The 12,416-nt window shown below is 39.4% G+C and overlaps 1 protein-coding gene across 1 annotated transcript in view; it reads left to right on the top strand.

Moving 5' to 3' along the window:
* LOC115368268 (putative leucine-rich repeat-containing protein DDB_G0290503) overlaps positions 1-11,318 on the top strand; it is a 45,724-nt gene extending 34,406 nt beyond the window's left edge. Inside the window, exon 8 of the mRNA XM_030064326.1 lies at positions 10,973-11,318. Within this exon, the coding sequence (XP_029920186.1) occupies positions 10,973-11,126 (154 nt within the window). The 3' untranslated portion in view covers positions 11,127-11,318. The remainder of the gene's footprint in view (positions 1-10,972) is intronic.
* The last annotated feature ends 1,098 nt before the right edge of the window (positions 11,319-12,416 follow it).

Here is a 12,416-nt window from a genome sequence, read left to right as displayed (position 1 = left end):
TGATAAAGCTGGTGCCCTCTCCAACAACAAATAAACTATTTACAAAATGTACACTATTTACACTATTTCCACATCCCCAGGCAGCCAGTACCGCCAGACGCAGAGGACTGCTGCCTCAAGCCAAGGCGCCAGACACAACCAGGGCTTGCCGACCTCGCAAGACGCTAAGGAACGGAGGGATGGAGAGGACGGTCAGATCAGCCTGCCAGACGCAAGACTGACTGCCAAGTAAAAAATCAGTCAATCAATAAAGAAAGAAATCAATCAACTGTTTGTCTCCTCTTGTCTTCTACTAATAAACTGATGTTTGTGATTTCTCATCACAACAATACAACTGCAGTGATTTTATGAATGGTTTGTGTTTTGTTAAAATTACAGTTTACACAGCGCCACAGATGAGGAATTTAGTTTTACACATGATAAAACTTTAAAGGCTACAGCTAACATCATGAACTGTAAATTATGAGCTTGAAAAAAAAAAAACAGCAACCAGCTTTCTCATCTGCAACAGAGGAGACATTTGTGTCAGACACAGTGGAGGTCAGCTGGCCCGGCTGGACCAGAATAATAACAAGGACCACCAAGGAGGGATGACAGTTCCAGCTGTCAGCTCCCACTGAGAAAATGTTTCTGTCTCTGAGGACAGAAGAGAGAAGATCAAAATAAAAAGACAAGAAGAGAGTGAAGTGGAGCAGAGTGGAGGAAGACTCAAAGAACAGATAAGAGTTAAATAAAAGAACAGAGTAAAAAATATGTAGAAGAAAAGAGGAGAAGATGGGGAGAGGGATAAAGAAGACTCATTAAAATGCTGAATCAAAGTCAACCAGATGTGATAGTGCTACAGATGTTTGAAATTACAAACCTAAAAGATCATACTGAGAAGGATTTGATATTCTCATGACTGAATAAATTCACTAGTATTAGTGCCAATAGGAGATGCAGTTGCAGTAGAAATAGCAGTGAGTACAGTAGTAAATTCAGTAGTAGTGATAGTAGTCACACTGATAGTTTTAGCAGTAATATTAGTGGTATCATCAGTAACAGCACTAGTAGTATATCAGTAGTATGAGTAGTAGTAGTAGCATGAGAGGCAGCAACACTCACATGGAGGCACAGCCTCAGCTCTGCTGCTGGTCCAGCTGTGTGGAAGCAGATCCGTCCAGTGGGCGGAGCTTCAGCATCAGCAGGACCAGCAGATCCTCCACCAGCTCACTGCTGACAGAGACTGTCGCAGCCAGAGGGGGGCGCTCTGCTCCACACACCCTCCACTGTTCAAACACAACCTGCTGAGTGGCTGCTTCCATTTTATCACCAACTCATGAGAAATATTTTCTGCATTTCTCATCAACCTGTGTTTTATATTTTGATTGAGTTACATGTATGTGATAAAAAAAAAACATGAATGTACTAAATTCTACTACAGAAATAACGTATAGTAAATAAAATTATAAAATATATATAAAAATAACAGAATAACAGAAAACTAAATTAAATTGAAAGCAATAATTTACATTCAATTCAATTCAGTTCAATCCTCTAGCTCACCAGTGTGTTCTCCTGGTTGGCTGGCAGCTGATCTGGGACCAGCTGAGTGATGCTCAGAGCCGCCAGGTGAACAGCAAACTGCTGGATGATGTGAGGAGAGACACACACAGCTCTGTCCAGCACGGCTCTGGGGCCTAAAACCTGCTCCAGTGTGTCCAGAACAGACTCGGCTACCTGCACATTTACGCAAACAACAAATCTGCATCATGGACTGCTCATCTGACTTTGTCATTTAATGTAAATCCACCTAAAATATTGAACTTGGACAAAACCTGCATTACAGCTGATCTGGAAACTGTTAGAAATCCATTGAAATGCAAAAGAAACTTGTGTTGGGAAGTTTCACCTTCTTGGCTTTCAACATATTAAAAGGGAATATCGTTTAATTTTCAGCTCTAATGTCAGTTGTTTGAGGTGGTGACTGGAGTCAGCTGGTAGTGAGCAGCAGCTGAAGGAGACAGTCGGCCTCCTGCTTCTCCTCTGTCACCTGGACCCCGTCACACTCATCAGAAATAGTGACATTTCAAAGTTGTATTTCACTGTTACATCTGCCCCCATGTCCTCCACTTCTCCCTAATTGGCTAACTAGAAACTGGTGTGTGAGGGCCAGTTTGTCTCCAGCCACACCAGCTGGACCTGTTTTGCCATTAGTCAATTCTCTTTATAAGCTCAGCTTTGATCCTCAGTTTTTGTCAGATCCTTGCCGTAACATGTTGTTTCTGTCTGCGGTTCTCCATGCGTGGACCTTGCCCAGCCTTGCCAGCCCAGCCAGCTTAATCTGCGGCCCCCTGTTTTGGCCAGTTTCTTTGTTTGTAGTTTTTGCTTTTCTGTTTTTTGCCTGGCTGGATATTAAACTTGTTTTTGTATCAATCCTGCCTGTTGAGTCTGCACTTGGGTTCGCAATTTACTGCTCAACTTATCATTCACATAGTCTTTCAACCCCAAATGCTGTTAAAGTCAATGGGAAGTTTAATCATGCCTTTAAGTCTCTTTATCAAGCACACATTTCCTGAGTTCAGTTTAATGAAAACACAACTGGACAGTTTTCCCAACAATTTGCCGTGAAACAAGGAGATGTTTGGTCTCCAACATTGTTTTGGAATGAAATGTAATGAAAGGTTTGACCACTGCAGCTGTACGTCTGATGTCTTGTAAACTCATGAGGGTTTGGCACTTTAGTGCAACACACAAAAATAACAGAAAAATCAAATCTTCATGTTTTTACCTTGTGTGTGTCCAGTGGGAAGGACTGAGCCTGCTGACTGTCCCCAGACTGAAGGAAACAAGGTCTGATCTGGAAAAACACCAACATGACACAGATGATGAGTTTCAACAATGAGTCAGTAAGTCACTAAGTAAATATTTATTTATTTGTCCATGTTCATCACACTGTTTGTAGCAGTCTGACCACAGATCAGTAATAACATTACCTGAAGCAGCAGCTGCCAGATGAATTGTTTGAGGGAAGAGCTGTGGTCCAGCAGCTCCAGTTGTTTCAAGACCGAACCCGTTAATGCTACCTAAAATTAATAAGAACATCAAGACGATGCAGCTCTAAATTTATTAAGTCACACAAGAAGTCAGCAGAAAACTTAAAACCTTTCAAACCTGAAATTAAGGTTTATTTTATCTAACAAATTTTGGTATTTGTTTTGACAATTAATTAAAACTCTCCGGCACCTCCACATTTTCTTAATCCACTTTGATTTAATTAATTTTAATTTGTGTCAGCGTTAATAGCTAAATTCAGGGATCGTGTTTCCGGTGAACTTTGTGCACAGCGACCGATCCCAGCTTCTCATGGTGGCAGCAGCAGCTGGTCCGTCCTCGCTGTGGTGGTGGTAGATGTTTAGGGAGGAGCGGCCCTGGTTGTTTGCTTAGAGCTTCTCAGGGTCTTCGACCTGGGAGCTGGAAAACTTTGCATGAGCCTGAAACTCCAATGTTAGGCCTGGGCACAGCCTGAGGTCTACACTCAGGACTGCAGTGACAGCTCATGGAGGCTATACTATTTTTAATACGTCTATATATTTTTTTAATTTATATAGTACTTTTCAAAGATTTACAGAATAAAATTATAGCTGCTGCGCAGCAATGGTCGGGGCCGGGCAATTTTAGACAATTCTGAGCAACAAGTGGAGAATTGGAAGATGAAAAGAAAGGTGGCATTTCACATCAGTTGAGACTTGAGCTCACAGTTTCTGGCATGCAGGACAACGCTTAAGTGTCAATTCATGTGAAGCTTCACAAATTGACTAAGCCAGTCACATGACAACAGCCGCCTATGCATGGCAAGGCAGATTTCAAACCACTGTAGAAAAAAAAAATCAGTCATCAAGACAAAAATCTGACAATGATCATCTGGCATGGGACTTTACCTTTGTGCAAAGTTTGGTTTTTTTCGCACATGGAAACGTTGCACAAGCTAAGGTTTGAACTCACAATCTTCGACACTGAGGACTGGCTTCTATCTCACTGAGCTAAAGTCCCACATGTGGCTTCGCAAACTGACTGAGCCAATCACTGGCATGCAGGGCAGCAGGCAGCCATGCATGGAAAGGCAGATTTTAAACAGCTGTCAAAAATTTAGTCATTAAGACAAAAATCCTCCAAGTGTCAAATTTTATGGCCAAAAGTACCACATGGGCGGTCTCCTCTTAAGGAGGAATGCAGCGTCTATCAAACACTGCCAAACCTAAATAATTGGAATTAAGTTGGTCCAATGTTCAACAATACACTATATTCAATTTCTCCTCATCTAAAGGAACAGAAAGACATCTGGCATGACACATAAACCACTATCCTGAGTAAGACACATTTATTACCTATTTTAACAATCCCCCACAATGCCCCAGGTTAGATGGCTGCATGGCTCTCCTAACTATTACAACATCCACATAACCTTTGCTGGGCTGTAGACAGAGCATTTACACAGGGTTTGTTACATTTGATATGGAATAAGGTCCATTTGTAGTCAACAGTCATTTTCTCCACTTGGCGTGTATGGGAACAAGGAGAGCACTGCCCAGTGGTTTCCTGTGACTGTGTGTGTGTTTAACTATGTGATTGTCTTACTTTGCAGGTTGTTTGGTTGTTTTTCGATAGCCAAAGAATACAAGGTTGTGAATTTGATGACACATAATTGCCTTTCCCGATGTGTGAACCCTCCTGCTGAGGTTTGGGAAGTCTTATCTATGACCATCTGGTTAGAAGGTCTTTGAACTCAGCTAGCAATCTTACTGAACCTCGACACTGATGGCTAACTGGAATCCAAAGTTGTGGAGAATGTCTACTCAAAAATGTCTCACAGGCCATAACTGATAAAGGTGATAAGGGCACCTGTTATTGGCCTCAGCTGCTAGGGAGGAATTGGTTTAATGGGGGAGGGACAGTGTCAAAATTCCTGATTCTGGGCAGTATTCTGGCAGCAGTGTTTTGAACCACTTTTGGCACTGGATGTAGGCAGACCGGAGTGCAGAACATTACAGTGATGGAGGCGAGACGGGACAAATGCATGAGGGCTGCATCAGCCATACTTAGCATGGGCCTAAATTTAGCGATACTGCAAAGGTGATAAAAGACAGTTTTAGGGATTTTTTTTTTTTTTTTTTGTAAGTGACTAGTGAGATACTAGAGTCAGCAATCACACCACTGTAGAGTTTTGTGACAAAAATTTCAGTCTTGGCTGAGTTAAGCTTCACAAAATTAGAAGACATCCAACCTTTAATAGCATACAGACATACCTCAAGGTTAGCCAATTCAGAGTGGTCATTGTGCTTGATAGGTATGAAGATTTGAGTATCATCAGCATTACAGTGGATTATGGAAAGTAATGTTATAGCTATGTATATCACCCAAAGTGAGAATGTAGACAACAGGAGAGTGCCAAGGACCGATCCCTGAGGAACACCAGAGTTATGTTCTCATTACTCAGAGGTCACACACTGGTTTCTCTCTGAGAAATAGGTTTTAAACTAATACAATGCCAGACCACAAACAAAATTCAATATTCAAGGTGTTATAACAGTATGGTATGACCCATCCCACCATCCCCGGCTAGCATGAGATCATAGTATGTCACCCTATAATAAGAAACACCATAATCTGGCCCAAGTGGGAGGATTTTTATACCACAGCAAGCTTTTTTTTTTTTTTTTTTTCTATTTTGAATATTACCATGGATTAAGTTAGTTTTTAGGATGGAAAAACTCAATGAAATTGTGGTAAATAGCTGTAAAAGAGCTAAACTGAGGGGAGTGATTCTGGGTTAGTTTAGATAAGGAGAAAGGAACCTGTCTCTTTTCTGCCATTTCTTCTCCTTTGTTTTCCAAAATCAAATCCAGCCTTCCAAAGATGGGGAAGTTTGCCTTCGAACAATGGTTACCAAAAACAACCATCTGTAACAGTCAAGCCTAAGTAGGACAAAGTAGAACATTTAATGTAAAAAGTAAAATCATAGGAAGTATTTCAAAATTACAAAAGATAACTGAATTTCCTGTAAGAACAGGAAATTCCACAGAACTCCCTGTGTTTTTTATTTTCTTTATCAACATTCCCCACTGCAGCACTCCGCCCAATTCAGTGCAAGCCACAAAATTTATCACATGAATTAGAAAACACAGCTGAGAAATTACCATTTCATCTGCACTTGGACTCCGTACTTCATCTGTGCCACATAAAAACAGAGCTGACAGAGCAGTGACCAAGAAGGTGAGTTTCTGAATGGTTTATTTTCATTGCTGCTTTCAAAAGATAATCCATATTTTGTAAACTGAGGCAAAAACTTGGGTTCTTATATAGGAACAAAACCAGCTTTCCAATGATTAGCAGAAAGAGGGTGGTGGAGGCAGTCTTTCTGTCCGTTTTAGATTATGGAGATGTGGTCTACAGAGGTGCTTCTCCCTCCACCCTTAAGCCTTTAAATGCAATCTATCACTCTGCTCTTAGATTTATTACTGGTGCGAAATATGATACTCACCATTGCATTCCTTATGATGCAGTCGGTTGGCCATCGCTTAACGAAAGGCGCTACAAACATTGGTTTCAGTTTATTTTTAAAGCCTTAACTGGTAAGCAACGTCTCTATATCACATCCTTATTGGAATGGAAAACAGGTCCTCACCTGACCCGTTCCAATGACTTAATGTTGCTTAGATTTAAAACTGGAAAGTCTACCCTCTTATGCAGAATTTAACTCTATTATCACTAGCCACTGTGTTTCTAATTGTAACTGTTTTAATTGAAGTCTAGGCGCATTCCTAATTCTGCATAAGCCAGTTTTATAACTTATTAACAGTGTATTATATGTATTTCCTTTTCTTTCTGTTTATTATGTGTATTTCCTGTCATTATAATATATGAGGTATATCCTATTTGTTGTTGATGTATTTTAAAGTGTATCTCGGCGACATTGTAAAAGAGGGAAACCTCAACTGTCTTCCGAGAATAAATAAAGGTTCCAATCAATCAATCAATCAATATTTGCACTAGATATTTTTCCTTAACTTAAACATGTTTTGATTTATTAAACATATTTTCATACTTTATTGAAATCTTTCATAAAGTATGAAATAATAGACAGCAAATAGAAATAATAAAACAAGAAACAAATTTGGCAGGGTCCTATTCTCTTACATAGGCCTGTGTCAAAATTCTTTTATTTTAGGTTAAATTTGTAGTGTAGTAGTGTTAGCATTATGTAGTAACATCAGTTAGAGGTCAGAAATACTTTTGTTTTTCTTCCTTGGAAAAAGTAAGTCATGTAGTAAATAGACTCTATCTGGGGTGCATCCAGCCCCCAGACACCACACACATTTCAGATGGCAATGTTGTTATTGTGGTAGTATTATAGTGGTTGTAGTGGAGAGAATACTGAGCTGGGTGCTAGTTCAACGTGTATTACTGTGTTCACACAGGAGTGTCGGCCAGAACACCACTTAAGGCCTTATCAGAGTAGGAGGAATAAGGGACGGAGAGGATGAGCTGCAGTTCACTCTTTACTTTTCCTTTTGTCAGCAAATACACAACTTCTGTGTCTGGTCTGTGACTGTATCTGTGTCTGTGGTTTCTCTACAAAGAAAGAATAACATACACAACTCAATAAAGGAAACCTTGTGTTCATAAGTAATAATCCAGCAAATAAGAAATAATATAAACAATATTATAAGGTCACTGACACTTAAACAAAGGAGGTAATCAAAAGGATTACAGGCATACGCTTAATCACTGTCAAGTTAGCGCTAATGCTGACAAACTCAAATACTACTTCCTGTACTGACCGGAAACTCTTACTTTGAAAAGACCGCTTCCCGCGGCTAATTAGCGCTAGCTTAATTTCGGCAAAGAAACGGCATCAAATATGTAAATATACGTGCCAATACGATTCCAAAACATTTCTAACAGGACAACAAAGATGTAATACATTTATAAACTGACTGAGCTCACCCTTCATTCACGCACAGATCTCAAAAAGGGAATTTTCCTACTCGTTTCTGTAGCTAGCTGCTTAACTGCAGCGCAACTCTCCTGCCTAGCTTAGTGACGTCACTTTCAAACTTTTCCCATCACATGGGTTGGCTCACCAAAATAAGAGCACTCAATAAAAGAACAACAACTGAACATAAACACATAAATACTACAGCAACACTCTTAAAATAATAATAACTTTGGGGCCTTTTCTACAGTGGTATTAGGGTAACCAGCATTTCACCACTAAGGGATGTAGAGTAGTGACTGTAAATAGGCCCAATGACAGGCTAAAGTAAAAGATGTGTTGAATAGATGAAACTAAACTGAGCAGAAATAGAGTTGGCCCACTGTTCTGTGAGTGAGTTCAGTGGCAAGCTGGTTAAAGTCTTTACTGAACAGGGACAATGCACATCAACAAACACTTCTGGAAATGTACCAAAATGAGCCAAAAACCTGTTTTTTTCATCTGCAGTCTCTGGCCAGATGTTACAAAGAGTAGGTCGAGGAAAATAAATCCTTTCGGTGCTGCAGTGTACAGGGTATTATTTGAATAATTACACAGTACATACTATAATATAATAACAGAAATGAGATTCCTGCCTGATGTGAAATACATACTTTGTACAATAAATTGACAGGATCAATTTGTCAAGACAGAAAACAAAAAAATAAAATGTACTGTACTGTACAATGTCAGCTGATCTTCTAAATTTTGATAGGACACACATTCTTTGTTTTTTCCTCAGGTTTTCCAAGCTTTTAATTTGCAGCAGTTTTTTTGTTTTGTTTTGTTTTTTTTTGTTTTTTTTAACTTCTGTGATCTGACAGGCAGTCGTGTGAGAAGCAGCTACAACCATGGTGTTAAGAAGCAAATCAGGAGAATACACAGTAACAAGAGGTACAAGAGGAGAGCACCATGCAGGTATTGATCCATGCATCAACACAAACACAAATGTACACACAAAGAATTTTCATGCAAGAGATTACACAACCAACTGCAAGGATACTTTGGTTTGTTTTATAGGTGAACATGGACGAGCTGCTACAGTGTGTCTGGGGCTGCTGTGTCTTCTCCTCCTGTCTACAGTCATCGGCCTGGTGGCACACTGTGAGCTGGACGTTTCTTGTTCAGTCAATTGTTGAACTAAGTTTGTGGTGCCATGATTACTAGCATTGATTTAAATTACATTATACCTTTGTTATTTTACAGATAACAAATCAGATTGCAACCTGGCCAGAGAGAGAGAAGAGTTACAGACCAGTCTCAACAGCATGAGTCAAGAGAGGACCCAGTTACAGACCAGTCTCAACAACCTAACTCAAGAGAGGAACCAGTTACAGACCAGTCTCAACAGCACGACTCAAGAGAAAAATCAGCTGCAAATGGAGATTGAAAGGCTGACACTGAATATAAAAGGCATGGGAAACTAAACATTTTCACTGCATTGCCTTGGATCATAAGGTTTTTGATCCTGAATGTTTATTAAAGTTTATGAGCATTTTGTGTGGAAATGCCTTTGTTTTCTAGAGCTGACATCACAAATATGCTCAGACGGATGGACCAAGTTCAACAGCAGCTGTTACTTCACCTCTTCAGGAAGTAAAAGCTGGAATGAGAGCTGGCAGGACTGTCTGAGGAGAGGAGCTGACCTGGTGATCATCAACAGCAGAGAAGAACAGGTGAGAGACGGGTTGGGAAAGTTTACATTTTATTTACACATTAATATCTAAGGCTTAATGTGTTTCCGCAGCTAGGAAATGCGATCGTTTCCTCAAAAAAACTCATTGTGCCCACAGAAACTCACCAAAATTTCATTTGACAGTCCAGAAAAAATATAGAAAATAAGCTGCAGTACAGCTCAGGACAAGTTACAGCAAGGCAGGAATTAAAAGAAGTCTTATTCTTTTTAGTAGAACCTTGGTTTTACAAAAGTACCAGTGAACAATCACCTACACAGCTCCAGGTTGTGTAGGTGATTGTGTGTATACAGCGGTGGCTGAACAAGGATGGAAAGAATGACAAACCACGGTGCTGGATCTTTAATGGGCGGTTCACACTAAAATCTTAACAACGTGGGAGACCACAGACATAACAACAGACTTAACACATTTTTACACTTGGTTTTGGAAGATAATCGGCTCAGACCAGCCTCAAATTCAGTAAATTATGTTCAGACCATTTGTTCTGTAAATGGCAGTACTTTTTAAATTGTTTTATTCATGACAAACCTTGTACCTCCATGGCAGTGCATTGAAGCCTCATGTAAACAGTCCAACAGGAATAAGATGACGATTACTCCATGTAGGTAAACATAGTCATTGTCTTTCTTTGTTGCTTAAAAGCTTTTCTCTGTATCATTTTTCAAACCCAGTCGTTTCTGAAGAAGTTTGGTCTCAGAGTCTGGATTGGTCTGTCTGATCAGGAAACAGAAGGGAAGTGGAAGTGGGTGGATGGATCAAGTCTGAGCTACACGTAAGAAACTGACTTTTAATGTGACCATCTTTCTGTCACCCAAAATTACAGTAAATCAACACTTTTGAATGACATGCTGGCATCTCTGTTTTGCTGTGCTGGTGGAGCTAACTCATGTAAAAAGGAGTAAGAAGTAAGACTATATTTGCTTTAGACAAATTTTAAATATTTTCTGTAACATGAACCACACGCCAATTCCAGTAATCCTGCCCATTCAATGACATGCCCCCTGGGCTATTCACATACAAAATGTTTTTGGTTAATTTTCTATTATTTATAATATAGTTTATTTATAATATTTAACTCTGATGTTTCTAACTCTGTAAGAAATCATCCTGCTCCTTCCTCATGTTTTTAGCTCCTTCTGTTACTAAATGAAATGGAAAAAAATGATTTTTTTCATTTTGTCAGCTAATTCGACATGCCATAATATACAATCAATACCAAATGCTATGATGTTGTTTTGTCATATGATTTAATCATGAATAGGTCCTGGGCAAAAGGTCAGCCTGATGATTATGGTGGAGGAGAAGACTGTGGAGAACTGAGACCAGCAGAAGATGGATGGAATGATGTGTTTTGTTCTGATGGTCGGCCTTGGATTTGTGAAAAGAAAACTCCAGTCCATCCAGCTGGGAAATGAACAACATTTTTTTGTCCTCTTACATTATAAAAGAAGAAAGCAAAGAACATGTATTATGCCTAATTCAAATGACATGAATGATTTTACTGTGACAGATTGTCTTGAGAAAATAAAATAGTCTGGCTTGGGTGGATATTTCTGTTTAGAATACATTGCTGTTTCTCTTAAGTAAATAAAGTTTATGAAACGTTTTTGTCAGGAATATAACTGTGACGACAATAAGCGTTAATATGTAAGAGTTTGAGATGGTGGAGAAAGCAGCCTGCTATGTTTGCCTGTTTTCCTGTAAAATAAATAAATGCATCAATAAATAAACATTTTCAAAAAATAACCTCAGCTAGCAAGAGTTGTTGTACTGCTTGATTTTGTGAACAGCTGATTCTTGACTGAATTATGTGAAGTTGTGAAGTTTAGGGTCTCTGGTTGTTGTTCGTTGTCTTCTGATGCACAGTGAAGAGTGTTTTACTGAGTCTGAGGCTGTCCCTGGTCCTGCTCCCCCTGCTGGCCATGCTGACTCCTGCACCTTCCACAACCATTAGTTTTGCTGCAGAAATGCATTTATGCACTTGGTTCTCTGTCTTGGTCCCACTAATGTTCTCCCACTTCCTCCCCCATCTTCTGTGTGTGAACACACACACACACACACACACACACACACACCTCATGTTCATGTATGCATGCCCTGTGTGAGTGTATGACTGTAATGTTTGCCACCACTCTAAATAAAACTGAATTTGAACTTGAGACTGTAAAGGACACACACACACACACACACACACACACACACACACACACACACACACACACCTCATGTTCATGTATGCATGCCCTGTGTGAGTGTATGACTGTAATGTTTGCCACCACTCTAAATAAACCTGAATTTGAACTTGAGACTGTAAAGGACATAATAAATGACTTTTGGGTTCTTCAAAAGACAAAACAGTCCAAAAAGAACCTTCCTGGAATATCGTCATATGTCAAGAGCTTGTGGAAGTAGTGTAAAATTATTATTTGCTAAAATTCATTACATGTTGCTACCCTTTCATATGCCATGCAGATCAAATGCTGCAAAGCAGTCTGACTAGGAGGATTTAACCACTGAAATGAAACTGAAAAGTAGCTTCAAAGTTAGGAAAATAAAACATTTATTTTAATATTGTTCAACATTGTTGCATATATATTCAGATTCAGGTTTATTGTGTTATTTCAACCATATATCCAGATAAAAGTGCATACAACTGAATGAAATTACATCTCTCTCAGGATCAAGGTACAAAACATTCATTAAAA

The sequence above is a fragment of the Myripristis murdjan genome, chromosome 1, assembly GCF_902150065.1.
Source record: "Myripristis murdjan chromosome 1, fMyrMur1.1, whole genome shotgun sequence".
Taxonomy (NCBI): Eukaryota; Metazoa; Chordata; class Actinopteri; order Holocentriformes; family Holocentridae; genus Myripristis; species Myripristis murdjan.
Note: the sequence above shows the minus strand (reverse complement) of the source record. Positions and strands in the feature narration are given on the sequence as shown.